This window comes from Syngnathoides biaculeatus, chromosome 13 (assembly GCF_019802595.1).
Source record: "Syngnathoides biaculeatus isolate LvHL_M chromosome 13, ASM1980259v1, whole genome shotgun sequence".
NCBI lineage: Eukaryota > Metazoa > Chordata > Actinopteri > Syngnathiformes > Syngnathidae > Syngnathoides > Syngnathoides biaculeatus.
The window spans coordinates 2,166,774-2,193,494 of record NC_084652.1 but is presented as its reverse complement, the minus strand read 5'-3'; the positions used below and the strand labels follow the sequence as shown (position 1 = coordinate 2,193,494).

General features: G+C 44.0%; 1 protein-coding gene across 5 annotated transcripts in view; it reads right to left on the bottom strand.

Moving 5' to 3' along the window:
* Positions 1 to 3,853: 3,853 nt before the first annotated feature.
* The window catches only part of kmt2cb (lysine (K)-specific methyltransferase 2Cb), a 73,820-nt gene continuing 50,952 nt past the window's right edge, over positions 3,854 to 26,721 (bottom strand). For 3 of the 5 annotated variants that reach the window (XM_061838641.1, XM_061838644.1, XM_061838645.1), the window contains 26 exons: positions 26,244 to 26,444; positions 24,074 to 26,008; positions 22,296 to 22,591; positions 20,662 to 22,190; positions 20,242 to 20,353; positions 19,964 to 20,030; positions 19,813 to 19,873; positions 19,449 to 19,681; positions 17,448 to 19,073; positions 16,294 to 16,485; positions 14,991 to 15,155; positions 14,777 to 14,906; positions 14,356 to 14,503; positions 14,074 to 14,258; positions 13,845 to 13,981; positions 13,399 to 13,663; positions 11,827 to 11,966; positions 11,558 to 11,662; positions 9,990 to 11,094; positions 9,748 to 9,884; positions 9,529 to 9,671; positions 7,647 to 7,815; positions 6,301 to 6,417; positions 6,152 to 6,225; positions 5,565 to 5,673; positions 3,854 to 4,621 (listed from right to left, as the gene is read on the bottom strand). In XM_061838641.1, the coding sequence (XP_061694625.1) occupies positions 4,529 to 4,621; positions 5,565 to 5,673; positions 6,152 to 6,225; positions 6,301 to 6,417; positions 7,647 to 7,815; positions 9,529 to 9,671; positions 9,748 to 9,884; positions 9,990 to 11,094; positions 11,558 to 11,662; positions 11,827 to 11,966; positions 13,399 to 13,663; positions 13,845 to 13,981; positions 14,074 to 14,258; positions 14,356 to 14,503; positions 14,777 to 14,906; positions 14,991 to 15,155; positions 16,294 to 16,485; positions 17,448 to 19,073; positions 19,449 to 19,681; positions 19,813 to 19,873; positions 19,964 to 20,030; positions 20,242 to 20,353; positions 20,662 to 22,190; positions 22,296 to 22,591; positions 24,074 to 26,008; positions 26,244 to 26,444 (9,474 nt within the window). In that variant the 3' untranslated portion in view covers positions 3,854 to 4,528. The remainder of the gene's footprint in view (positions 4,622 to 5,564; positions 5,674 to 6,151; positions 6,226 to 6,300; positions 6,418 to 7,646; positions 7,816 to 9,528; positions 9,672 to 9,747; positions 9,885 to 9,989; positions 11,095 to 11,557; positions 11,663 to 11,826; positions 11,967 to 13,398; positions 13,664 to 13,844; positions 13,982 to 14,073; positions 14,259 to 14,355; positions 14,504 to 14,776; positions 14,907 to 14,990; positions 15,156 to 16,293; positions 16,486 to 17,447; positions 19,074 to 19,448; positions 19,682 to 19,812; positions 19,874 to 19,963; positions 20,031 to 20,241; positions 20,354 to 20,661; positions 22,191 to 22,295; positions 22,592 to 24,073; positions 26,009 to 26,243; positions 26,445 to 26,721) is intronic. The other 2 variants (XM_061838642.1, XM_061838643.1) reach the window with 2 other exon arrangements.

Sequence of the window (26,721 nt, the reverse complement as noted above, 5' to 3'; positions counted from 1 at the left end):
AAAACCCGGTGGAGCTGTCGCGTGTGTTGTTGGGCCAAATGTATTTACCACATGAAATTCATTTTGCAAAAATGCTCACCACTTTTGAGACCGACTTCTGTTACACATCAGGGGCAGAGGAAACGGGGTGGAGCTGGGGGCACTTGACCCCCACAAACACCCTTTTACTATTTGTGTATGTTGTGCCACATTTTGGCTCGGCCTTTTTTCAGGAATGGACAAATGCGATCACCTCTTGCCGGAGGTTCAAGTCTGGTCCAATCGCCTGACAGGCCAATTCACCGCCGATTTAATCCCCAGACCAATTTGACTCATCTCATCATCACTCTGAATGTCATTAAGGTTTTCATCTGAGTCATCTTTTAATGTACATCTTTCCAGTAGTGAGTGATATCTCCAACGCATCACAAACACGATCCGATTTTGTCAATTATACCCGAAAAGGTCGGCGGTGTGCACGGGGACTCTTAAATGTGGCCAGATTATGAGCAGGTGTACCCCGTTTAACACTTTAAATCATCATCGCCTAAACAATTTCCGAACGTAATGGGAAGGACAAGTTACTCTTCACGCATTTGGAATATCCAATAATAATTTTGATGACTTGATTTTCTTATGTCCGGATAATCAGTGCGAAATCTGCTTTAGCGCGATGCTATCAGATGTTCCACCAGCAGATGTCCCTCACACCCCCTTACGAATATGCTAGAAATACATCCATCCATCCATCTATTTTCTTTGCCGCTTATCCTCACAAGGGTCACGGGGAGTGCCGGAGTCTTTCGCAGGTGTCAACTGGCAGGAGGCGGGGTACACCCTGAACTGGTTGCCAGCCAATCGCAGGGCACTTGGAGACAAAGAGACGCACTCACAATCACACCTTGGGGCAATTTAGAGTGTCCAATGAATGTTGCATGTTTTAGGGATGTGGGAGGAAACCGGAGTGACTGGAGGAAACATGCAAACTCCACACAGACGGGGCCGGGATTGAACCCGGGTCCTCAGAACTGTGACCACAAAAGTTCAACCAAACGACCAGACTTGATTAAAAATCAAAATCGGGGAAGGCGGGAATCATACTGACCTTCAATTAAAAGCTTGCCCTTGTAATGTTTTTAACAACTCTAAAGATTATTATTATTTTTTTACTTTTCAGATTATGAGGTGCCAATGTAGAAGCATTTTTTTTTATTTTTTAAAGAAATTTAAGGACTAGAACATTACACAGCGGACACAACATAACTATGTACATGTACGATCTAAAACGGCTGTATCGCAAATTCTCAGATATTAACTTTTTGTTAGCGCTGCCACACCACCAGAACCAAGAGACCTCGTGCACCTATGTCACCGAAGTCACGTGACTGGCTGGATTGACGGTCTGGCAAAGCATTGCTCAATGCTCAGTTAGTTTTGTCCGATACCGTTAATAATACCGATAATAAACGAAGGTACGCGGAAAAATGAGAGACACTTGCCACAGAGGACCCGCATTTAATGTTGAAGTCGATGTTTTGGCCGATAAGAAATTGAACTGTTAACCCGCTTCCGCTTGTCTTGGCCAACTGGATCTACACACGGATCTGGTGAGTAAGTCGTCAAAGATATACACGGAAGAGTTTCAAAGCGTAAAAAAATCTGGATGCGTACAAATACTTTGTTGCTAGATCTGTTCTCAATCAAGAATAAATCCCACATAGCGATGGAGCCACTTGGATTTTTTCAAATACAAATACCAATATTTCAATAAATGAGCCCTGGTTTTACACAAACTCGCATTCATTAACTATGATTGGGGAGGGAAAAAAAAGACAGCGACTCTGCTCCTTCGTACACGGAAGCGTGTTGCGGCCACACGTTAAACTTTGGTAAACATCTCCGTGACAGACGTTTATTTTTATTTTTTTAAATATGCATTGTTTTCAATGAGTCCAGTGCGTATTTAAAAAAAGAAAATAAATACTGGGGTAGGCTTCAGCCCCGGTACACGGAAGCATGTTGCAGCCACACGTTAACCTACGTAAACCTCTGTGTGACCGACGTTTTTTCTTTTTTGAAATACGCACTGGACTCATTTGAGAATAATGCATATTAAAAAAAAAAAAAAAAAAACATCTGTCATGGAGAGGTTTACCAAAGTTTAACGTGTGGCTGCAACACACTTCCGTGTACGTTAGAGAAGACTCTGTCTTTTTTTTTTTATACGCATAGTTCTCAAATGAGCCAATTTGGCATTATAAATAGTTCTTGGGAATTTGAGATTGAGAATAATAATTCGTACCTGAAATGAAGCGATCGCTACACAGGCGTGTGCGTATTTTGGTTGTGCACCATCCATCACCTTTAATTGCCGATATCCATCGATCTTTTCTGACCTTGTCAGCTGGTTTTCTATAAAATGACCTCTTTGAATATCTGTCTCGTCCCAGCAGCACAACAAGACTCAGGCATTGTGAATATTCTGCTCCGGTTCAATGACTCCCACACTGTCGAGCGGCTCTTATTGACCTGCAATATGGCGGCGTGAAAATGGTGACATCACGTGCACGATCTCTTTACGACACACACAAAATACTTACGTGGCGGTGCATCCATCCATTTTCCGTCCGCTTCTCCCTGCGAGGGCCTCAACTGAAGAATTTGCTAACATGTAAAATAGTTTATTTCTGTAAATGTTTCTAAATTCAATTCCACAAACTCCATAGTCTGTACACTCCAAAAGGCATTTTTCAAAAACAGGGGGGAAAAAAAAGGGGTGGGGGCGGGTGACTACTTGACATGACCAAGAAAAAGATGTAGCACAAACACACTGGCAGGATGATGTCGTATCACACGAGAAAAGACAAAAAAAAAAAAAAAAAATATCCAAGAAACAATTTTGTTACAACCATTCATTGAGAAAATATATACAGTCTTCGGAAAGTTAAAAAAATACATGCCATATACATTACAAGTTCTAAGACTGTCTCCAAAATTTTACAGTCCACTTGAAATTGTGCACGCCCCAAAAAACAAACCAAAAAAAAAAAAACAAAAACAAAAAAAAAAAACCACGCTTCCATTTTCTACACATGTGACGTGTGACTGTGAGTTAGTATAAGAAATAGTTTTGATTCAAGACAATGCCATTTCTATCCAAAAGAGAGAAGCGACGGTGGCAAAAGTTCCCCGGCAATTCAAACACACGCACGCACACGCACGCACGCACACACACACACACACACACACACCACACACACACACACACACACACACCACACACACACACACACACACACACAGGTATGTCCATATCATCATCATCATCATCATCATTCTCATCAGACACTTGCACCTTGTTTTAAAAGCAACATAATTACACGGTCTTCCTATTTGTGTTAAAAAGTTACAAAGTTGTCCTTTTGGGTTTCAAAACCTAATTCACAGTTCATTTAAAATCAAACCTGATTGACAGCAAACAGACGCAGACGATCCGTCCGATATTTTTTTTTTCCGTTCTGCGACTGATGGTTTATCAACAAAAATAGTTTTTTTTTTTTTTGTTTTGTTTTTTTCTTCCATGTTCGTTTGAGTGGTTAAAGTGAGTGTGAGTCACAAAACACTACAGCTACAATACCTTACTTTTACAACAAAAATACTTTGTGAATTATTGTGGTTATATTACAAATTCTGTACATAATAATCATAATATATACTCTCAAACGGAAATAATGTTCAATCTTAAATAAATTTCGTTGACAAACAAAACGGGGGGAAGGAGGAGAGGAAAATCTAAAAACACCCAACATCGAGAAGGTTAAGGTAGTATTTGGTCGGTTATTCCTATACTTTTTCTTTATGTACATTTATACAAAAAAAAAAAAAAAAAAAAGTAACAGCGACGTCGTCTAACTTCACAAACAAATCTAGCCTTCCTTAACTCGTCATTCGCGTCGAGAATCAAATCCATTCGCTCGGTAATAAATACAAAAATTCCACACAAACCGCACGACAGAGAGCTATGATAAAACTGACTCATGGAATCAAGTATTTTTAAAGTTGTGTTTGTGTCCGTTTTTTTTTTTTTCCGTTTTTGTTGGATTTTTTTTTTTTTTTTTTAGTGCAAGTTAATATTCCCTTCGCAGTATTCATTGCTGTACATTCCTCATTCAGTGATGTCTACATTTAGTCATACACGTCCAGTACGAAGTATGACACACGCACGCACGCACACGAGCACACACGCACACACAAAAGGGCCTGCCCTTAGTAAGCAATAAGGCCGCACCCTGCACAGTGCTTTCTCATCCAATGGTGAATTCCCCACACACGCGCACACGTTGCAATAAAACGGCCTCGCGCATTATGGCACACATCGCATCCTGCTACCGTGTTCCGTTCACCTCCGTTGAACCCGTTCGCGAGACGACTTCAGAGTGAAACGGAGCCTTCTCGGCATCCGCGGGCCAAAAGCAGGGAATGCTCTTTAAAAAAAAAAAAAAAAAAAAAAAAAATTCGTTGAAAGGTTCGTCGTCGCCTTTTTCTCCCGTCAGTTGATCCACTTCCTGCATTCTGGAGCGCCGCAGTGGCACGCCGCCTTGTGCTGACTGGCAACCGGGTCGAACTGGTGGTCGAAGCACAGCTGGAGAACAAAAGAGAAGCGGACGCGTCAGCGTTCGACTCCATGAGGCTGCTGGTTCAAGGGAAATTCCGGTGGTTTGGATCAACAATGTATCCAATAGGTCACATAATATCTACTCCATCTTGATAATGTGATGTTAATCCTCTCTCATGTAACGGTGGTTTGCGAAGATTTTTATCGACAATTACGAATTTTCAGGGGCGCCGCCGTTTTGGCGAGTCGCATAACCTACGTGCGCGGATGTGACGTATGAGGAGCGGCGGGGCCATGAGCGCTACCGTTAGCTGAGCTCGCTCGTCAGAAAGACAGAAGAAATAGCAGTATCGGTCGATCGGGAAGACAGATTTGAACCTGTGACTGTAAATAATGTTGAATATTCGGATGGTTCTTCGGATGGAAATGATGGAGAGTCTGACTTGAGCGGAAAGGGTAAGAGTGACACCGGTGGAGTATATGTGCCGAGAAAGTGACTTTTTACCGGTATGTTTTTTTTTTTAAACCGGCCCTGTAGCGCCGTGCTAGCGTGGCGTGATGCTGTTGTTTTACTGCCGTGCATCAGTGATTTAGAGATGTTGTTTTTTTTAACCGACCCCGTTAGTGCTCTGCTACAATGTTGCTACTGCATTTTTTTTTTTTTTGACCGGGATTATTATTATTTTATTATTATTATTTTTTTTTTACCAGCCCTCTTCGTGCTACCATGTTATTGCTATGTTAAGCTAAGATAAGGTATTAAACTTTGAAAAGCTTGTGTACCGTCTCTTTTTGTAAATATCTCATGTTTCAATATGGGGACTTGCGGCTTTTACACGGGTGCGGCTTATGTATGTATTTATGAATTTATACGTAACCACATCATGCAAATGGTTCCAATGTGAACCTGGTGTGAACGCATCAGAAATCACCTTACGAAAAACAAGCGGGCAGAACTAAGAACGTGTACCTCCTCTCCCCTTTCAATCCGGCGGATGCAGCTGATGATGATTTTGTAACCCCTTTCAAATGTCACCACCTCAGCGACACAGTTCGGGGCACAAGAGTGGTTGATGTACCTGATCAATAAAGAACAAAAAAAAAAAAAGTTAAAATGTCAGAGCAAAATCACCGTGTGCATGAATGATCACTTTTTTTTGTTTTTATTTCACATTTGGATTGGTAACAGTTAAATGCACTAACACCGTATGAGACCCCGAGTTTGTATGATAGTATAAATCAGAAATGTTTGGCAGAAAGCATTATGCCAGTTATATACTGTACATGGAACAAGCAAAATAGTTGAGTTTTTGCTGATGTACAACACAAAACATTGAAATTGGCAGCCCGGGGGAATCTACCCACATGTAGTCAAGGTCGATCACGAGCGCAATGAGACTAACTAGAAAAAAACAAACGTGCGCAGACATCACACTCAACTTGCTCACAGCTATCTGCATAATCAATGACACATTGAGTGCTTTGTCCAAGTATGATATTTCTACCAAAAAGCCTAAAAGCTAAAGCGTCACTATGAATGTATTGGGACGTACATACCTGGCGAGCCCTCCTGATCTCGTTGCATCTACAACATGCTCGCTGTCGATGCGGAACATAAACACCGCACGATTCTGGAAAGGAAGATGAGCAAAATTACCCCCAAGTTTTTGCTAAAAAAATAAAAAAAGCCTCGAGCAGATGCAGACCTGAGCTCTATAGACCTTGTCCTTCCTGATGGCTACCTCATTACGGAGGATGGTTCCATTGTACTCGATGACCATCGTTTGTTTCTCCATGTCTCGAGAAGCAAACAGCCCCAGGCCCTGCGAATGTGCCATTACAGGACATTTACATTGCGATGCCAAAATCGTTCCACACCATTCATCGAGTTTTAAGTTCTGTGCTTATTTTAAGTCAATCCAGTTCAAGATAATAGAAAATCATCTGTTGTTCCACTCTAGAATTCCTTAACGACATTTCACAATTCATTTACATTTCTTGGTTTTGGTTCGGAAACATAATTTTTGACATCACCCCACAAATTCTCGATTGGATTAAGGTCCGGGGATTGGGCCGGCCACTCCATTGGAACCAGACTTTACTCTTGAGGTCAATTGATGTGTTCTTTGTCAAAATACAGCATCTTCTGCACGCATTTTTTTTTTTAAACAGAGGGACTTTTTGTTTTTTTGTTTTTTTTTGGGGTGGGGGGAAGAATTCTTGTCAATAGATTAGCATCACACGGACGTCTCCTCACTGTTCCGGTACTTTCAGTCACCACTCCAGACTGTTTTTGATCATCCGGGACATGATCATTGGCTGAGCCTTTGCCATTCCAGGTATTCTGCGATCCATTTTGATGGTTGTCTTCAGTTTTCCGCCACATCCCCAATTTTGCTCTCAATTTCGAGGCTTTAGCGACTATTTTAGCTGAACAACCCATAATTATTTGCTCCTTTTTATAACGTTTTCCCCTCACTCAAACTCTTTAAACCTTTAAATCAAACTGAACAACGTTTTGAATGACCCAGTTTCCTCAGGCTTTCAAGGAGAAATAGATATTCAACAGGTACTGGCTTCATCCTTAAACAGGGGCCACCTGATTTCCACCTGTTTTTCCACACAATTGATGACCTCACTGAATGGCACAATGCTATTTTTTTAACGCGCTCAATTAAAAAAATTGCCCAATTGTATAGTCACATCAAGAGTCTGTATGTCGTAACTTGTTTGACATGTAGCTTTAAAAATATACTGAAAACGTGGATTAATCTGGTTAGTCTCCTTGGACCGCTATTGTTTTAAACACTACTGTAATGGCAACTTTAAGTGAGAAAATTCACAAATCCTGCAGGGGATCAAATAATTATTTCCCCCACTGTATCTTCTTGAAGGCCAATGGCCTCAACCTCACAAGTGTGCGTACGGAAGAAATGCGACACATTATTAGATAGGATTACGGGTTCACCCAACAACAAGTTCCAGACAATTCAATCAAAATGGCCGATAAGCGTGTTAGACTATTGACTGTTACGGTAATTTTGAAACTCACTTGGATGCGAGAGCGGGCAAGGTAGACGTTGGCTCTCCACTCGCTTTTCATCCAGCGGTACTGCGATGACCTGGGGTGCACAACTGGGGGCTTGTTGTGCGGGGCGCCACCTTCACCTTGGGCCACATTCTGGTTGGACCTGGCACTGCCACCAGATACCGCCTGCGCCCTTTGAGGCAACGGATATTAAAAACTAATGAATCATAAAAACATAAAATACGGAGGAGCTTCTGTGCAAAACAGTAATGCATTTGAGTAGAATAATAATAATAATAATGCCCCAAAAATGCACGCTCAGTCACCGCTGTACTTGGTGTACTTATTTTATATTACTGGCTTGGAACTGTTTTTCATTGAAATATTTGATTCCATTATGCAGACATGCAAACACCAATGGCATGAAAATGGTGACCAAAAAAAAAAAAAGTGGGGTGGGGTCCGGGGGGGAGGCCCTGGGCACCCGCACAGAATGTTTTTGATTTTAACACAAATTAAGCAATTCGGATGACTCTGAAGAGTACATTAAGTGCAGAAAATCATTTACACCGCGAGATAAGACCCAAGATATAAGTTTACTTACACTGTCCAAAAAACACATTTCATTTTTTTGTCCCATTGTCTGAAGTCTAATCAGGCTAAATATCTCTTGTTTCAGGTCAGTTAGGATCGCCAAATGCATTTAGTTGCGTTAAATGCCACCATAATGAGAGAGAGAAATTATGAGAGAATTTTCCATTTTCTTCGAGGTCCGAAGTTTATATACATTCACTTAGTATCGAGTAGCAATTCCTTTGAATGTGGGTCAAACATTTTGGGTAACTTTCCGCAAGCTTCTGACAGTACTCTGCTGGAATCCTGACCCATTCCTCCTGACAGAACCGGTGGAACTTAGTCAGGTTTGTCGGTTGCCTTGCTCGCACACACGGCTTTTCAGATATACCCACAAGTTTTCGATGGAATTCAAATTAGGGCTTTGTAATGGTTATAAGAGATCTGAAATATTCAAGTTAAGTCAGACAGTGCCAAAGATGGTGGTGTTTGTCTAAATATAAACAAGATTAGCATCATTTACATTCAGAGTAACGACAAGATTTCCAAAATGGTGGCCACGTCGGCATGATGATCGGGCGAGCTGGCATATCAAGTGTTAATCTCTATACCCGTGAAACCCAGTTGACGACTACGTGTTATGTCATGTGACTTTCTCGTGTCGTTTGATTGGTGAACTAGACTTAAAGATCACCAGCGCTTCAATTGGATTGCCCCAAACAACATCCAATGAGGATGTGGTAGTCTCAAGCATGACATTGTTGATAAGCAATAACTGATAAATAAAAGTAGTGAGCGATATTTAGAGCATCGTAATGGAAGAGAACCTCTGTTCCTTCCTAACAGCGGAAGAGGCGGAATTGTTTTTTCTGGTCTCGTCAACTCCTGCGACTTATCCAAAGCAGGTCCCGAGTGCACAGACGGAGCCTCGGGCCCGATGCGCTTGCATATTAGTTCTCCGGAGAGTAATATTCTGAAATTACATTTGTGCGTGCATGGTGGATGTGTAGAATGGATCTGGCTGCCAGCGTTCAAGGAGTACGAAACAGCCCATGATGATGGTGACCCGCACCCAGGAAAAAGTCATCAGATCGATATGATTCTGTAAATGACCTATTTTGAGATTAAAATGGAGAATTTCGCCAAAAGGGGACTGACTTGCACGTATGATTATGACTTTACTTCTGCATTATTACATATTAGGACAGTAACAGACTCCATTGCATTCTGATTTAAGTACAAACTCAGATTACCAAAATGTCATAGGAATGGAACCTTGTCGTAAACAAAGGACCCGCCCGTCTGTAGCGATGCTACTGTCAACAAATATTACCTGATGACCAAAGAGGTGCGAGGAGAGCTGGTCCTTGGCTGGGCCCTGGCACAGCCGGCCGGATTGAATACAAGAGGCAGCTCCATGAGAGGGTTGCGTCCATAACGGAATGTATACCTGTCACAAGCTTCCACTCCAGGGAGCTGAAATAAAGAGTAAAACGAGTGTGTGTTACAATCTCCATTTAAGGTTGATAACGCTGTAAAAACTTTGACAAACCGATTCTGTGATCTTGGCAACAGCAGACGCCGTGAGCCCAAACAGGTCCTCCCCTTTGAGATAAACTGGGAAGAGCTTCAGTGTGCCCGATTCAGTTCTTCTTTCTGCAACAGGACCCAGAACCTTATCCCACACTCCTAATATAAGGGAAATCAGAACAGGAAAACGTTAAGGAAAAAAAAAAAAAAACCTCACTGTGGCTCAAACATCTTTAAGGAATTTGACGAGCTTTGAGGGCAAACCTTTCGCTGAGGTGTCAGTCAGGATCAGATCTTGGTAGCCCTGTTCAATGACTCTGATGATAAACTCGGGTTGTCCATCTTTTTCCTCAACGGAACAGACATACCGACATCGGCGGTTGCCGTGCCGCATGCTCCAGTATATACGGCACGCCTCGTAACCGACCGGAAAGATGGCGGTCGTCGAGTGGAAAGCTGCCATTTGCGTCGGCGTGAGTTGCCCGATGGCATGTAGCACCAAGCTGCCTATTCGGAAGGTGTAGCCCAACTCGGGTTGTTGTACAGCTGTCGCCATCTGGCGCATTTCGTCTCTTTGAACGTAAACGCGTCGAAATACGGCGAAGCAGCGCAGTTCGTGCTCCAGAGCGTGGCCGGCCGTGCCCCGTGGTCTGTGGGCGTGGCACAGCATGGTTTTGTCCTTAAAGAAAGTACAGTGAGCTTGGAGGGCACAGGTGAAATGGTAGACATTGGTACAACGTAAGCGGTGGCAGCCGCTGGTGGCGCCGGTCTGCTGGCAGTAGACGCAGCGCACGGTTTGGCCACGACGCAGCGCGAGCTCCACGTTGATGAGGGCGCCGGCTTGCGTCTCATACACTTCGGTGGACCAGAGGGCGCAGTTGAGGTGCACCCACACGTCCAAGTCGAGATTAAGCAAGCGAGCGGGACCGTCGGTGATTCCATCACCGAATTGGTGGCAGAAACAGCAGCGCCTGTGGTCCCGCAGTGAAATGGGAGGTCGTAAGGAGGCGCCAAGTTTCTTCAGGAGGTCATCAACCTTATCTTCATCTGGCAGCTGAGAGTTTCCTCTTGGCACCACAACCTGGACGGTCCACTTTCTCCATCGGAGACCCTTTTGTCTCTTTACCTGATGCCAGGTCTCGTGGGACCTCGGCCGGGCCTTTAGCTTTACCGTCACTTTGATGGCGTCAGACCTGGCTGTCTCCCCAGCCATGGGGAAGGGGACTGGGGGCGTGGACGGGGGCGAGTGTTTATGCTCAAGCTGGGCAAGGCAATGAACATCCATGGAGGACATGTTGTTGTTGTACTGGTGCTGGGCTTTCGAGAGGATCTCTTTCTGATCTGAAGTGGCAAGAAGGGTCAATGATTCCTGGAGAGGGAGAGGTGGAGAAGTAGAGAGAGAGTGAGAGAAATTGTGATACATATTGAAGAGTTGTCTTTTCAGAGATGTCAACAATGATCATCACCTCTCTGATATTGTGTTAGGAACAATTTGATTTCATCAGGAACATTTGGATCTCAGCCAAAACAAACACGCCTTCCAAACATCTCTGAATTATTTTTCAATTAATTGTATTTTATTTTTTTTACATGGAAATAAAGAAGATCAACAAACGTTACCGCGACTGGTTAATCGAGACCAAATCTTATGTCAGCCCATCACATGCCACGGTTCTTGGAGGCTAAGTCTGTGACAGCTATTTGAGTATTCACTGGCTAGCTTCAAGTTAACATAACGTGGATATCATCTCATTTTCGACTTCAGCGGAAAAGGTGGCAAAAGGCTGTCTCAGAACTCTTGAACTCTGATTGATGTTTATTTAATCACAAACCTTTGATTCCGTAGATGACCTGGACTGCATTGGTGAGGAGCAGTAGAGCAGGAAGCAGTTCTGACTGCAGAAGACCAGCTCATCTTTCAAACGGCTGACAGGATCCTAACAAGAGAAATATTTCCAAACATTTAGATTCTGTGAGGGGAACCTAATTATGTTAAAAGTAAAAGGAGGCTAAGAGCACTTTAACTTACAACAGCTTAGCTATAAGACTTAAGTCAGAGTGTTCAGATACACATTTTGGTTAAATATATGATGTATGGTACCCTTATGTGAGAAGGGAGATCTTTGATGGATTTCTGTACTCCGTTTCCCAGGACCACCACTTTACAGTTGCAGCACCACTGAGGTTTACATCCAGGGCTGCCAGGAATTCTCTGCTCAAGTCCTCGAGCTAAGGCAGAGCCTAAATCAAAAACAAAATAATGACAACGTTTCGACGAGTTCAATTAAGCAGGCAGCATTATGCCTCTTAAGCGGGGTAATTGGATTAATTAGCCTTCACTGATTGTGTTTGCTACTGTGGGGAAAAAAAAGCGAGTTTATTAAGTCGTACATCAAAAGTCAAAATTAAAACTCAGCACTGTATGTTCCGAGCAAACAAACACTGCTGATACGTTGATTTGGATAGGATAGTTTATGCACAGACAATAGCATAGGATCCTATTTTGTGGAATGTACTTGCAGAAATGTTTTCTCTTGAATGCTATTTTTGTACGGGCTCAATATACCACTGCTGCTAAAACAATACAAAATAAGCCATTTTGTGTGTGTGTGTGTGTATATGTGTTAGCTTTGAGCTAGCAATTTTTATGAAAACCAAAAGTCTGTGATGTATTTCATACAATAGGCGTAATGCTTTCATTGTATTTTTAGTTTCACAGTGAAGTTCAACTACGTTTTATTAGGATAGCAATATTCACTTAGATTCCTTGTTAATTTGTTAGCACCTTCGCAACCTCTTCTTGTGATCACGTAAGCTCAACATGTCCTGGTGTTCTGGGCACTTCTGGACAAAAGTGCTGGACTAGAGCATGGAATAACTGCTTGTATAAGAGCGCTTGCGTCGGGGAATTCAGATCCAGTCCCATATAATCCGATGCTCTTTTTTGGGGCCTGATATTGAATCAATATTCCATATCAAATGTTGAATTGGGATAGTCCTACTTTTCACACCCTTTTTCAGGTGACTAACCAATTCATTTTCAGCTTTAAACAGCATCCTGTCGTCGTGTATAATTTTTCTTTCCAAAACACAATTTGGCTGCTATGTTGCTGTTCACGCTTTGTTAGTCTCTGCTATAATGAGGTTCCAGCCAAACAAGTGTAGAACTGTATGACCCCGTCCTTTTTTTTTTTTTTTTTGGCTGTTTGGGTTCTACATGTCTCGATAGCTTTTAATGGCTTCACTGTCTTCCTCCTGTTAGCCATGCCTCATCTTCCCTTTGTAATCACGATACTTGTCACAAGTGTATCTTATTGGCTGCCATCAATGTGATGATTAGTGACGTATGCCGCGTTGACACCAGACATGAGGTGAAGTTTCGCCTTCACTTCTCCATATTGCAGCTAGCCAGGTGCAGCTTGTAGGTGTTTTTTTTTTTTTTTTTTTTTTTAAACAAAAGTGCACAGAACCACAGGTTTTCGCTTGCGTTATCAAAACATCGTCTTTTGGCCATGTTATTTTGATTGAGAATGGAAAAAGCACTTTTGGGCCATTTTTCGGTGAACACATTTTCAGTGCATCCTAGTAACGAGACGTGACGATTTTTCCTCAAAGTGTTGTACCCCTATTTTTCCAAATAATCTGTTTTTCAGTGTTCGTGTCATTTCCTTACCTGGGCTGCTGGGATGGAAGCGGAAATGATGCGCCTGCTGTTGCATCATTCCCATTGCAGCACCGGGCCTGATCATCTGTCCCGGCCGACCATTGATGCCCACATTGTCTCCCTGTCCGTGGAAAAGCATGGGTGGGCGAAGCTCCCCACGTGTACACGTGAGCATCGATATGGGCCCACGGTCTGGGGTGCTGCTGACCTCATAGCTGCTGGGGATTTTCACACAAAGCAGCTCTGAAATGGCTGCAACCACTCCAGTGATGTTCTGAAGCGTGGGAAAAAAAAAAAAAAAAAAAAAAGATGGCGTTATGAACACTCATGGGGTGATCCTGTATTTTTTGAGAGGCAAATAATGTGACATCCCATTCCACTATGTACAAAACATCCCTCCACTAATGGTTTTCGACTAATTCAAGTTAATCTTTACTGAACTGAAATAATCTTACCTCTGCTGCACCTGGTCTCAATGTAATAGCTACCGAAACAAGCCCTGGTTTGGAATCGTTCGACATGGGACTAAATGGGGGTCCAAAGAATGCTCCCGAAGGCTCAGCCTTAATATGTTGCAATTTGACTTCTGATCCTAAAGCGGGAAATAGCAAAATGTTTGTTTCTCATCGATAAAAATACTACAAAAATCAGTATAGTAATATGTGTGTATCAAGATGTATCCACCTTTCCCTTCTGCCGCAGGAAGCATGGGGAGCACAGGGGAGACGCAGGGGGACGGTGGCTCTCGCTTCACCAATGACAGGTCTGGATAACGACTGATTTCCATGCCAACCACACTCTCGGGGGACGAGGATGGAACAAAACTGTCAGGTGTGTCCCTTTCCTTGCAAAGCTCCTGTCCTCTGTTACTGATAAATACATACATGCATGACAAAAGTCAAAACTATGGAGTTCACAGTTTATGGGAAGCAAGAACTGTTTGGATGTTTTATGTGTGTTGGATACCTCAGTTCTTCCTGGTTGTTGTGGGGAGGAGTCGGAAGGGATGCAGGAACATCCACTGTTTTGGGTCCCTGAGCGATGGCCCGAGCTAGCAGATCTTCTTCAGTCCTAAACGGGACGTGTAGCGGCTTCGGAACAAGCCCTTTGGACACTGCATTTAAAAGAACACAGTCATTCTCAAGCCTCTGTGCAAACGAGTTCAGTATACCCCCATTCCTAACCTCAAAATGTCCTAATTAAAGTAAATATATATTCCTATGAAAAAAAAAAAAAAAAAAAGAAGCATCAAACGCAAACAAAGTACACCAGTAATTGACATGCCTTTTTGTGCCACGTGACTACACGTTCTTATCCCAGACCCCATTCACAACCTCAAAATGATGTAAACCAAGGATCCCAAATACAGTAAATGTATGTATTTTACCCATGGCAGCTGCTTTGCTGGCGAGCTCTTCTGTTGTAGCAAAGCCATTGATCATTTTCTGACGATTCACCGGTGGCGGGGTGGGAGGAAGAGATGCCGGAGGTGTCGGTGGGTTGCTCAGGTTACTCTGCTTTATGAAACAGTCGCGTGCCCGTAAGTTCAAAATACTCACGGAAACATCTCCTAGGACACCGCAAATTTAAGTAAATCTCACCTTGTAGGCCAGCTGGGAGTAATAGTCAGAGACGCCATCTAGCGAGGCACTGCCGAAGGTGCCTGACAAGAGGTTTTCTCCATTTAACTGACCGCTGCCGTAGGGCGCAAAGTGGGCAAAGTTGACCCCAATCAGTGGCTCCATGAGAGGCAGCAGAGAGAGCTGCTGTGGGAATACAGAAATGGGACAGGGGATTTAATCCATCCATGTATGCAAAAAGTAAACTAGGCAAAAATGAATTCATGATATATCCGTGGCTTGCCTATGTGGTTCAAAACTTTGCTTTTGTAACTTACTGAAGATTACAAGATTACATAGTTGCATGGCCGGCCGGACAAATTTATTTGACCACCACGACTTCAAATGCCCAACATACTTTCAATCGCAGTTAGCGGTTTTCAAAGGAACTCACTTTTTTCCCCTCAAAATAACTTCATTTGAGCCAGCTCATTTGGCTTCTGAAAGAAATTAACAAACCAGTATGCTTGCAATTTCACAGATAATAATTAAAAACAGCTTTGAACCAGCTCACGCACTCTTTTTCATGGAAAATCATCTTAGACACGGGCCTTGTAATTTGGAGTTGTCCATGTGTCTAACATACTTGCTACTTGATTGGGGCTTATTTGAATGCATTACCTCGTACAGTGATTTCCAACCTTTATGGAGCCAAGAAACATATTTTACCATGGAAAAATCTCACAGCATACATTCAGTACTGTATGTACAGTACTTGCTGCCATCTAATTGGAGACGTTTCATTTGTCCTGTCTGTCACTATGCATCGCTGACATAAACAGAAGAACAAAGATACATTATTCATGCAAATATTGTTTCTTTGAGCGGCACGGTGGCGCAGCTGTAAAGCATTGTCCTCTCAGTTCTGAGGACCGGAGTTCAGATCCCAGCCACGCCTGTGTGGAGTTTCCTCGTTCTCCCCGTACCTGCGTGGGTTTTCTCAGGGGACTCCGGTTTCCTCCCACATCCCAAAAACATGCATTAACCGGAGACTCTAAATTGCCTCTTGGTATGATTGTGAGTATGACTGTTATCTGCAGGGTTAGGGCTGGAATTTGACCAAAAAGGCAACTTCAAACCAAAACTATTGCCGTCTCGTTCTGGCAACAATGGGTCTGAACAAAAATAGTACAGTGTAAGCAGCGAGAGAAGAAGCATAGTGTGGGACGCAATTAGTTAATAGCTCAACAAGAATTCTTCACTCACCTCTCAGCACAGTCAATTACAGATTAGTTTTATATTAGATTTAATGAGCATTCTTCATTATAATCAGCATCAGTCTTACCTGTTTTATTTGGCTCATCACTGTGTCAGGGCAAGAGTGCATGAGTTGTCTTTCGTCGCCTTCCTTCTTCCTTTTCTTGTAGCGAGAGGGAGGTTTCTCTCCTCCTTTTGGCGTCCTTTTATTCCTTCCTTTCTTCTTCTCCTGTTCATTTAAGAGATGCCCTTGAAAGTCCAGGGTGCCATCAGAATATGCCTGAGGATGAAAATGATGTCACATAACACAAGCTTTGATATTCTTCAAAGTAGCCAAATAACTGACTTTAAGATATAGGTTTTCAAAGTGAGTCATACAAAAACAGACTTGTGTGAATCATTACAATTATCCTATAAGTAAATACAACAAGACTACTACCGTAATTTCCGGACTATAAGCCGAGACTTTTCTCACACGCTTTCAACCCTGCAGTTTATGCAACGATGCGGCTAATTTATGCATTTTTTTCCAACGGCCGCAAGCCATACTCAAGCAGAAAAGGTAAGCGTGAGAAAGGTGGAAGATATATATCGAGGACGACGCAAGTTTAATTGAACTTTGCGCTTTGTGCATGAATAAAATTAGCATGAACAGACCCTCATCATGGAAAATGCAAGAAGAAATGAATACGACGCAGCTTTCAAGTTAAAAGCAATCGAGCTGGCCGATAAAGAAGGAAACAGAGCTGCTGCACATAAACTCTGCAGAAATTCATCGATGGTGAGACGCTGGAAATGGCAGCGGGAAGAACTGGAGCAATGTAAAAAGACGAAAAAAGATTTCAGAGGTAATAAAAGCAGGTGGCCTGAACTTCTTCGTAAATATCTCACGTTTCAATGTGGGCACGGGCGGCTTATAGACAGGTGCAGCTTATGTACGTACAAAATGGTTTGTCCTTTAAAAATTTACTGGGTGAGGCTTATAATCAGGTGCGGTTTATAGTCCAGAAATTACAGTACATACAATGGTCGTTAAGACTTAATAAAATGGTTGCTAAAATCTGAGAGCGCGCACACGGCCTGAAAAAAAAAAAATCATCATATGCGTTCATATCTTTTGAGTTACTTAAGCCTGATTGTCAGTATGTGTGAAGCCTGCTTTTAGTTGCTGTTCACCTAACGACACTGCCAACTGCGAAAATGCTCTCGAACCACAAGAAACAACTGAACAAAATGACTGACCCCACTGCTGTCCACGGAGCTTTGCCTGAGCAGGACTTTGCAGTCTGCTGGTTCCTCCTCCTCCGATCGCAGGCTCTCCACCGACTGCTGCTGGGAGAATTCGGGTGGAGTCGCACTCTTGTGCTTCAGTAGGTGCTTAAGTAGCTCGTTGCCAGCTTCACCCTTGTTCGGACTCTGCCCGGCAAGGAAGGGAGACCTGCTCCCTTTACCGCCCTCCTCTTTTACAGAGCTCATCTCGGTGCCCACAGGACCTTCTCTTGACCCGTGACACTCGCTGGCGTCGGTCTGCTCCAACTTGATGTTGCTGAGGATCCTGTCGTGCTCCTGAGTCTGGGCCCTCGTCGCGTCCAGCAAAGGTCCAGGTTGTCCGACAGAGAGTTGCCTCTCTAGCTCAGAGTGACTCGGAGTGGAACATCCAAGCGGGGATCTTGACAGGTCTTGTTCTCCAAACAGATGAGGTGTCCTCGTTGGCGTCGACGAGGTGTCCGAGACGCACGGCGTCAGTGGAGCTGTAAGGTCTGAGTGTGGCGTTGAAGGCGTTTTGATTGAATCTGCATCGTCATCTTTTTTCTTTTTGCGGGTTCTTTTCTTTTTTCCTTTCTCGTCTGGTATGATGTTGGAGTAGAGCTGGATTAAAGATTGCCCTGAGCCTGGGAAGTTCGATGGAAGAGGTGTAGCGGAGTCATTTGCAAATGGCGGACATTCGCCTGGCATTGGAAGCATCATCCCGGGTCCAGTAAACTGACGAGGTCTGTGCTGACCCTGTGGAAAGTTGGACGCTGGTAGGCTGAGTTTATCAGGCCCAAAACCGGACCCCATTTCTGGAGGTATCATCCCGTTCCCTACCATGGCCCTCCGTTCACCTTGCATAAACGCGCCAGTTGATGAGCACATGCCTTGCTGCTGGGGAAACACTGGTGCGCGTTGTTGCTGCTGTTGTTGTACAGGAAGCCTCTGGGGCTGCATGAACTCCTGCGGTAGCTCCGAGTTAAAAAACGGCATCTGAGTGAGCGGCGCTATGTTCCCATCTGGCCCTATCATACCTTGCTGCTCCATTTCCATGCGGTGTTTCAGGGCTCTCTGCCGTTCAACTTCTTGCATAAGCTGGACCCGCTGTCTCTCCTGTTGTTCCCGGAGCCTCTCCCGTCTCTCTCGCTCCTGGAAGCCCTCACTGAATGGGTTGTTATCGTCAAATTTCACACCCCCCGCCGGTATGGGTTTAACAGCCCCTTGAGGAGCTGCAGTCAATTGGGGGTCCACTGGTACTTGTGAATGTTGAAGCATGTTAGTCATCGGCATTTGATGAGGCTGCACTGGGTTTCCTGCATGCGGCTGCGGGGGCATAATAGGTGGCATAGCAGGTCCTCCCATGGGACCAGGAGTGCCAGGGTGCCACCCCGGTGGCGGATTGGGCATTCGTGGGGGGGCTTTGGGCGGGCCGGAATGAAGCGACATTTGCATCATGGGGTTCATCTGAGGCTGGACCATTGCTGGCCCGCCAGGAATGATGCCAGCGGGACCCGGCACTGAATGCATCCCAGGCATTAAGGGTGTCATGTTGTTTTGTTGCTGTTTCACTCTGTATTCTTCGATGAGTTCAGCATGCTCCTTCTGCTGCTTGCGGATCTAAAACAGCACAAAAGGGTACATACAATGATCACCTTCTGTTTTTTCATTTGATTGTCGCTCTACAATTGCTTGGCAACCAGTTCTGGCCCAAAGGTAGCTGGGATAGGCTAAGCACTCCCGCCACCCTTGTGAGGATAAGCGGATCAGATAATGAATAATTTCTATTATAGTAAACAAAGCCCCGCACCCCAGTTTTACAGCAATTGATAGTAATTTTTTGCACATTTAATATACTCTATTAGAATGACGCGCACATTCAATTTCAGTAGCTTTTCTAAGCTACTGAGGAGTTCTTTGTGTGCAAGCATTTCGATATGTGAGGTTGAGTCAAACATGAAGCGGAGGAACTATACAGGTCCAACTCTTCTTTACCTGTTCTAGTTGTTTCTGCACTACACCCTGCTGCTCTGTGACATGCTTGAGCTGCTCAGCATCCTCCTCTGGGAACTCTCTCCCCGCCTTCTTCGCCGTTCTTTGCTTGGCAGACAAGGCTTTCTTTGACTTCCTATGAGCTCCAATCTTCTCCTCTAGAAACTTCTGCTGCATTTGAAGTAGTTGCTGAGTCTCCTGCAGCCACTCCTCATACTGTGCCCTTTGAGCATTGTCTGAAAGAAGAGGAGTATCTTTTGTTAGCATGCTTGGCAGAATAGGAGGGGGAAAAAAAACTACATCGCGAAGCCTAACAAACCTGCAAATCAAACTTTACTGATGCAAATATATTTTTGGGGAAACTTACTGACAAATCCCGGTCCGAAATTAGGGGGATTTGGTCGTGGTACTTGTGTCAATCTGCCATCCTGATGAAAGTAAATATGTTTCAGATATGTTTCTCGTGTATAACAGCTGGAAATTGTTTTTTAAAGCAGTCATATTCAGAGTAATATTACCTGTCCTACAACCTGTGGGGGGAGTGCTGCACTTTCAGGAGAAGGTGCTATGGGGCCAGGTGGAAACCTGTGAGATAAACAAAAAATAACTTGTATTTATTGTTTCTTAAAAAAAAAAAAAAAAAAAAAAAAAAAAAACAACCCCCATCACAGTAAAGTGGTTCAGGCCAACCGGCCAAAAGAAAAATTCAATCAAATTTATATACATAGCCCTTTTCATATATAACACTGCAGCACAGAGTGCATTACAGAAATGAAAACCAACAATTAAAATGTACCTGTTCATAACTATTGGAGCCATTCCAATGTTGTTTTGAACCATGACCTTGTTGATGCCTTTCAGGGCGACCATCTTGGCTTTCATGATTGGGTCAGTGATCGCATCGAAATCTTGACAATGACAAAATTATCGCAGTTAAAAAAAATCAGTTAATCATTTACTGTAGACCTATGCATGGGCATCTCAATAAATTGAACTTTGCGGAATATTCACAAGAAACGATATAAAAGAATATTATAAAACCAACCCGAATAATTTTAATATGAAAGTAAGGTAGGAATTGAGCATTTGAAAGCATTTTCCCAAGTGTTCATTGAATCTGCATCCTTTTTTTATTGAACAACTGCTGTAAATGGACTTTTCCATGATGATCATTCTAATTTAGTGAGATGCACCAACAACTAAGAAGAAAAATTACCAATGTTGGGGAAAAATGAGTCATTGGAACGCTGTCGTATCATGGCCTGCATCTGTCTTTGCTGCTGTTGCTCTTGCTTCTCCTGATCCAACAGGTCTTGCAGCAGGAGGGGCTGTTCCTCCAGCAGAAGTGGACGGTGCTGGCCATGCTGAACCAAGGCCTGGTTCAAAACCTGCTGCTCCACCTGGTGGTCTTCCCCAAAGTCCGTCATGGAAGATTCTTCAGCCACAGTGTTGCTGGGTATTGTCTGACCCACAGGAAGAGCAGCTGTACGCTCACTCTCAGTGGCTTGGTTCTGCTTGGGCAGGAGGTTACTGGCTTGAGTGACAGATTCAACCATTGCGTTTAACGACTGCTCTTCAGGTTGCTCCTTAATGAGTAAACTGGACAGGACAGGGGTGGATTCAGAGAGGGCTCCTTGCTGGTTTGATTCCATGGACTTCCCAGCGACCTCTGGGGATTTCTGACAGTCGTTGACCTCCATTTTGATTTCTTTCCCATGTGCTAAAGGAGCAGAATCCTGACTTTCAGAAATGTCGAGCTTGAGCTCATTTGATAATTTCTCACCTGGAGCGTCTGTTTTCTCCAGTGCAGTTGCTGAACTGGGTGAGGTTTCGCTTTGATTGGGGTCCAGATTTTTGGTCATCACAGCGCTTTCAGCACTGTCATCCATGGGATCACTGAGATCCAGTTCCTCGTTGAACATGTCTTTTTTGATGTCATTGAGATCAGGGTCTGTATAAGCAATAATGTCAAATTTCCCAGACGTCAGAAAGTCATCAAGATGTAGGTCATTTGTTTCAAGGTCAAGGTCTTTGCCATCTTCTGGATCCAAATTTAGGTTTTCTAAATCAGCATCCACTAAGTCTTTCACCTCGACATCTTCGAGCTCTTTTACTGCTGATTCCTCTGTATCCAGTTTCTCCTCTCCAGTTTCACTGGCAGCCGCACTATCATTCAGGCCAGTAGGGGGAGCAGACAGGATGATTGACGCAGACATGTTCTGGGCCTCATTTGGAGCAGGCTGGCTCATGGATCTCATCAAAGCAGGTTGTTTGAGTGTGTTACTCACTGACATTTGGGATTGCTGATGAAGATTGTCCATGCTGCCGGAAAGCGGTCCATGGTTAGTCTGGTTGGCCACTGGCTCCAACATCCTGGGCCCCTGAATTAACGGAAATCTGTTTTCTGCCGTCTCTGGCAGGCCTTGTGGTCTTTGAGCTTGGAGGTTGGGATCCATGTTGTTTCCTTGCAAACCAACTGGTGGAAATGCCATGCGTGGCCTGTTTTCTGCTGCTCTGTGCCGCAGTTCAATGAAGGGCTGGCCCATAATGTTATGCTGTTGCACTGGAATACCGCGTGGAGGAAAGTGCTGAGGCAGAGCCATAGGATTCCCACCAACCGCCTTAGTCATTTCGGCAGAGATGGATCGTCTCATCTGAGGAGGAACATCCTGCATTGGATGTTGTCCACGAGGAAACAGTTCTTGGGCTGGATGAGGTCTTTGAGCACCAGATGGAAATGAAAACCTACAATAGGATAAGAACATAAGAGTCCAGGCGTACAATATTGGTAAATAGCCATCAATTGCAAGATAAAACTATGTAAGGAGTAAACATCAAAGTTAAACAAACCTTGGCCCCTGGTGTCTCAAATTCGGATCTCCGGGGTGTGGGCCCTGAGTCATTGGTCCTTCATGTCCTGCCGGAAAAGGTCCAGGAAACCTTATTAGCCCTCTTATGGGTCCTTGTCCAGGATAAGGTGGAGGAGGTCGGTTGAACATATCCCCTTGCTGTCCGGCGTCTTCCTGGGGCCAGGGCCGTGGTGTTCTCGGAGCCATGTTGCCGGGTGCATCTTGAGGGCACCGCTCTTGTCGAATGGCACTCCTTTGTTGCTGTTGCTTCAGGATTAGTTCTCGAATTCGTTGTCGCTGCAAAATGGAACGTCTTATTTATAAACAATAGTTTGGTAGAGTTTATAGTTTATAGTTTGAGACTGTAAACGAAGAACAGAATGGTCATTGTATGATTTTTTTTTTTTTCATGATTGTATGAAGTTTGCAAAGACAGTCTGTAAAAGGTCAACATCAAATTACAAATGTTTTGCAAAGACAAGATAAAATACGCTGTTTTTTCACAATTGCAAAAAATGTGAAAAAAATCAGTGGCTTTGTCAGTTCAACTTTTCATGTTTTATGAAACATGTAAACATGGAGTGCACTACTTACGCAAGGACCTACCCAAACAGTCGATAAATAAATCAATATAAAAACATAAATATAAAAGCCAACTGATCTCCAGTCACTAACATCACACATACTAAAGTAATACGGACAAATAGTCTCGAGTATCTCGTCGTATTTGGCCCACTTGGTTGACAGATTGGCAATTTTATTTTTAAGCCAAGGAGTAGTTATTAGATTTACGGACAATTTGATCGGCCTGATTGGATCGCCCGAAAATTTGCCTTTTTTTCTGATTGGCTGATTGGTTTTGATGTCATATTTCGGCAATCTGATCAGTGACATCAATGATCAGCACAGAGAAAGACATTTAATCCTTTTCGCTGCTATGCACAGTATATCGGAATTTAAAGGCTAGTTTATTTTGATATAGTAATGTTTACATAGCTTTTTCGTGTCTTTGGACATAGGGAGGTAAATTCTGATGGCCAATATATATAAAAAAAAAAAACAACTACTGCAATAAAATGTTCTGACACCACCACATCAGTTTTATATGATCATTGAGCTTTATCGATTTAATTTAACTTGACTCAAATGCGACTGAATACAGTCCTTAGAGTGGGCATAATAACAGGAGTAGATCGCTCCAACTGAATTATCAGAAGAAAATGGGAGAAATGTGTGTTGGTGGGTACCGGTGCTCAGTACAGGAAAGGACATTCGTGTAAGGCTTGCTTGAGGTACGTTCACGTAGTTTTAATGTGATACAGCTTGCAAGGCATCAAAACGTTATGTGGCCTAGCAAGCTAATGCTACCACTCGTTGTTGTTTCTAAACATACTGCTGTTGTGTTGAACACATGATATGAACAGTCGCACCTCTGTGTCCTCTCTCGGTTCTGTTCAGGCCATTTTTAAAGATGTTGTAGCGCAAGCTTTTGTTTAGCCACTACTGTTTTGTTGGAGTGTTGTGTTTTTTTTTCCCCTTAACGTTAAGAGTGACTGAATGCAGCATGATAGTGTGAAAATGTCACGTTTTTTTGGGGGTTCTACACTATGCCGATCAGCAGTGTTGATGTTCACTAAAATTGTTCTAATAAAGTCAAGGGACTAACCTCTGCCAGGAAATTTGAATATTCTCAGTATTGATAGACAAAATAAAGCAAACTTCTCAATAGTGCACTAGAACATCATGAAGACAGTAGAATATGACAGGAGAATTATGTACCTGTCTGAGTCTCTCTTCATTTTCAGCCATAGCAACCTGAGCATCAGAGGACACAGCAGGCATTTGAGAGTTGGTAGGCAGTTGGCTTGGGTCTTGAGGCACAACCGCATTGTTACCCAGACTTGACGGATCTTTAATTTCCATCTTCTCTGACTGTGGACGAGGGGTGTTAGGTGCTTGTTCAAAAGTGTCTTGACCAGGTGTCTGACTGTGTCTCCTCGATGGTGACCTGGTAAAACCATCATCTGGTACACATGGATGTTTGGGTGTCTGTGAGCCTGGATGAGGAAAATTTTCCTGAAGCCTGCCCTGAGGGGTAGAGAATGGGTCCTGAGTTGCCATAGATCCTTGCCTCAATCCTTGTCTATTGACTCCATCAGGCGCAGGATGGAGGGTCCCTTGAGACTGGGCATAGGGGTCATTTATTATTGTCCGAGGGTTCCCAGGCTGGGAAAACATGTCATTACTCCCTGGTCTTGATGACCCAGACGCACCGGTAAATGCCTCGACTAGCCCTCGACCGTTACCTGGTGACTTGGGAAACCTCTCCACAGCAACGGGTCGGGGTGTACCTGGGGGCTGAGAATAAGGGTCCACAGAGTGGGAAGGTGACATCCTCTGGGCAGGGTGTGACTGATGAAGGAACTGGTTCATTCCACTGGAGTGAGGGGTGGTGGGTGCATGCAAGTAAGTATCCGAAGACGGGCTTGGGGTGTTTGACGGTTGATTGTAGTTGTCGTGAGGACGTGGGGTGCCGGGAGGTCTAGCGTAAGTCTCAAAAAATGGACGAGGTTGAGCATTAGGTTCGGGTCGAGTGTTACCTCCAGGCTGGGAAAATGGGTCGTATGTGAAGTGATCCGGCCTTGGAGTGGAAGGTGCATGAGAATAAGGATTTCTAGACATTTGTCCAATTTGTCCTTGCTGAGCAAATGAGTGCGCTTGAGGTTGATGTTGGCCCATACGAGGTGGACTGGTAAAGTTGTCGTTTCCAGATGGTCTTGGGGTGTGCGGGGGCTGTGCATAGGGGTCAGCCTGTTGATTCTGAGAGAACCTGTCTGCAGGATGTTGACCTGCTCGGTATAAGGCTTCGTGAGCCTGTGGTGGGGGCATTGGTGTCTTGAACAGTGGTACAGAGCCAGACTCATTGCTTCCAGGGATCGGCGTCAGTAGAGGTCTTGAGTAAGGGTCAGACAATATCATCCTGTTCTGAGCCATACGTTGGTAAGCTTCATTTCTTATCATGGGCCTAGAGTATGGATCTCTGCCTGGCGAGCCCATTGGAGGTCTTCCCTGAGCAGCGTGGCTGGACCTAGGTGGCCCCATGGGCTTCAGAAAGGGGTCCATTTCTCCAGATGGCCTTGGAGTGTCAGGAGGTTTGGCATATGGATCACTGCTAATGGATGTCGGCGAGCCAAATGTATCGTGGGCGGGGGAAGGCCTTCCTCGGTCCTGCTGTTCCATCAAGGAGGTGGGAGATTTACCAGATTCCATGGGCATTCTACGACAGGCATTTGGCCCAAGAGTTGGTGGTCTTGGTGTCCCTACCATCTTTCCGTATGGGTCCCAAGGAGATGAAGGTCTGGATCCAGAGGAGCCCGGTGAGAAAACCTGCGGAGACTGTGGCTGGGAAGACGAGCCAGAGGGAGGAGGTGGAGGAGGTCGTAAGAATACATCATCGGAAGGACATGACGTTGGTGTCCCTGGTAACTGTGGCCTCGCAAAGCTGTCTTTAGCATTTAGCTGTTGCATTGGGGATGTGCTCCCATTGCTAGGCAGTGAGGCTGGGCTCTGGTTCCCACTGTTATTGCCATCTCCTTCAGGCTGCATGTTGGTCTGTTGCAGCTGCTGTTGCTGTTGCAGTTGCTCATTCTTAACTTGCTCCAGTTTCTGAGTAGCTTCGATTTTGGCTTGCTGTTTGCTTTTCTGCCTCATTTGCTGTTGGAAGACCAAAACACAATATTTGGCATTAGACAACAGGTTGAAGGCAACAAATGACATTTACTAGTCTCATGCAAAAAAAAGTGAACTGGGCCTACTAACCACCAATGTCATCAGGTTTAATGCGGAGGGATAATGTGGTTGTTTTGGGAGCTTTTACTAAACCACCTCTTAGATGTCTTAATATTAAGTGGACCTGCTGCTGCCCTGACTTAATTGTATACCCTCTTACCTGTCTAAACTTCCACTCTTGTTCATGCTCTGACTCTTTTGGTTTCAAAGGGTCTTTAAACAGCAGTTCTGTGTCTATTGGTATGTTGGGATCAAACACCTCAGGGGGCTGTGGATGCTGTGGATGGTGCCTCTTCACTGTCTCATTGGACATCTGGACTTTGTTGATGCGCAGGGCGGCTCGGTTATCTCTTGCCTTTTGCTGAAAGGCACATCAATAAACATTATCAAGACAAATCGCATAAAGACAGATTGCAGAAAACCTAGGTAAGTAACGCCAGCAATTTTATCAATATAGCAATCATAATTACTTCAAAAGATTTTTTTCCCGTTTTGGTTCTGCAGTGAAGTCAATAGAGATTCAAGCAATATATGAAAGAAAGGCAATTTTAGTCTCACTAATGCAAGCTATCTATTTTTACTTCAAGGTTTGGTCACTTCAAACCCTTGAACCTCATTACTCCGGCCAATGTGAAATG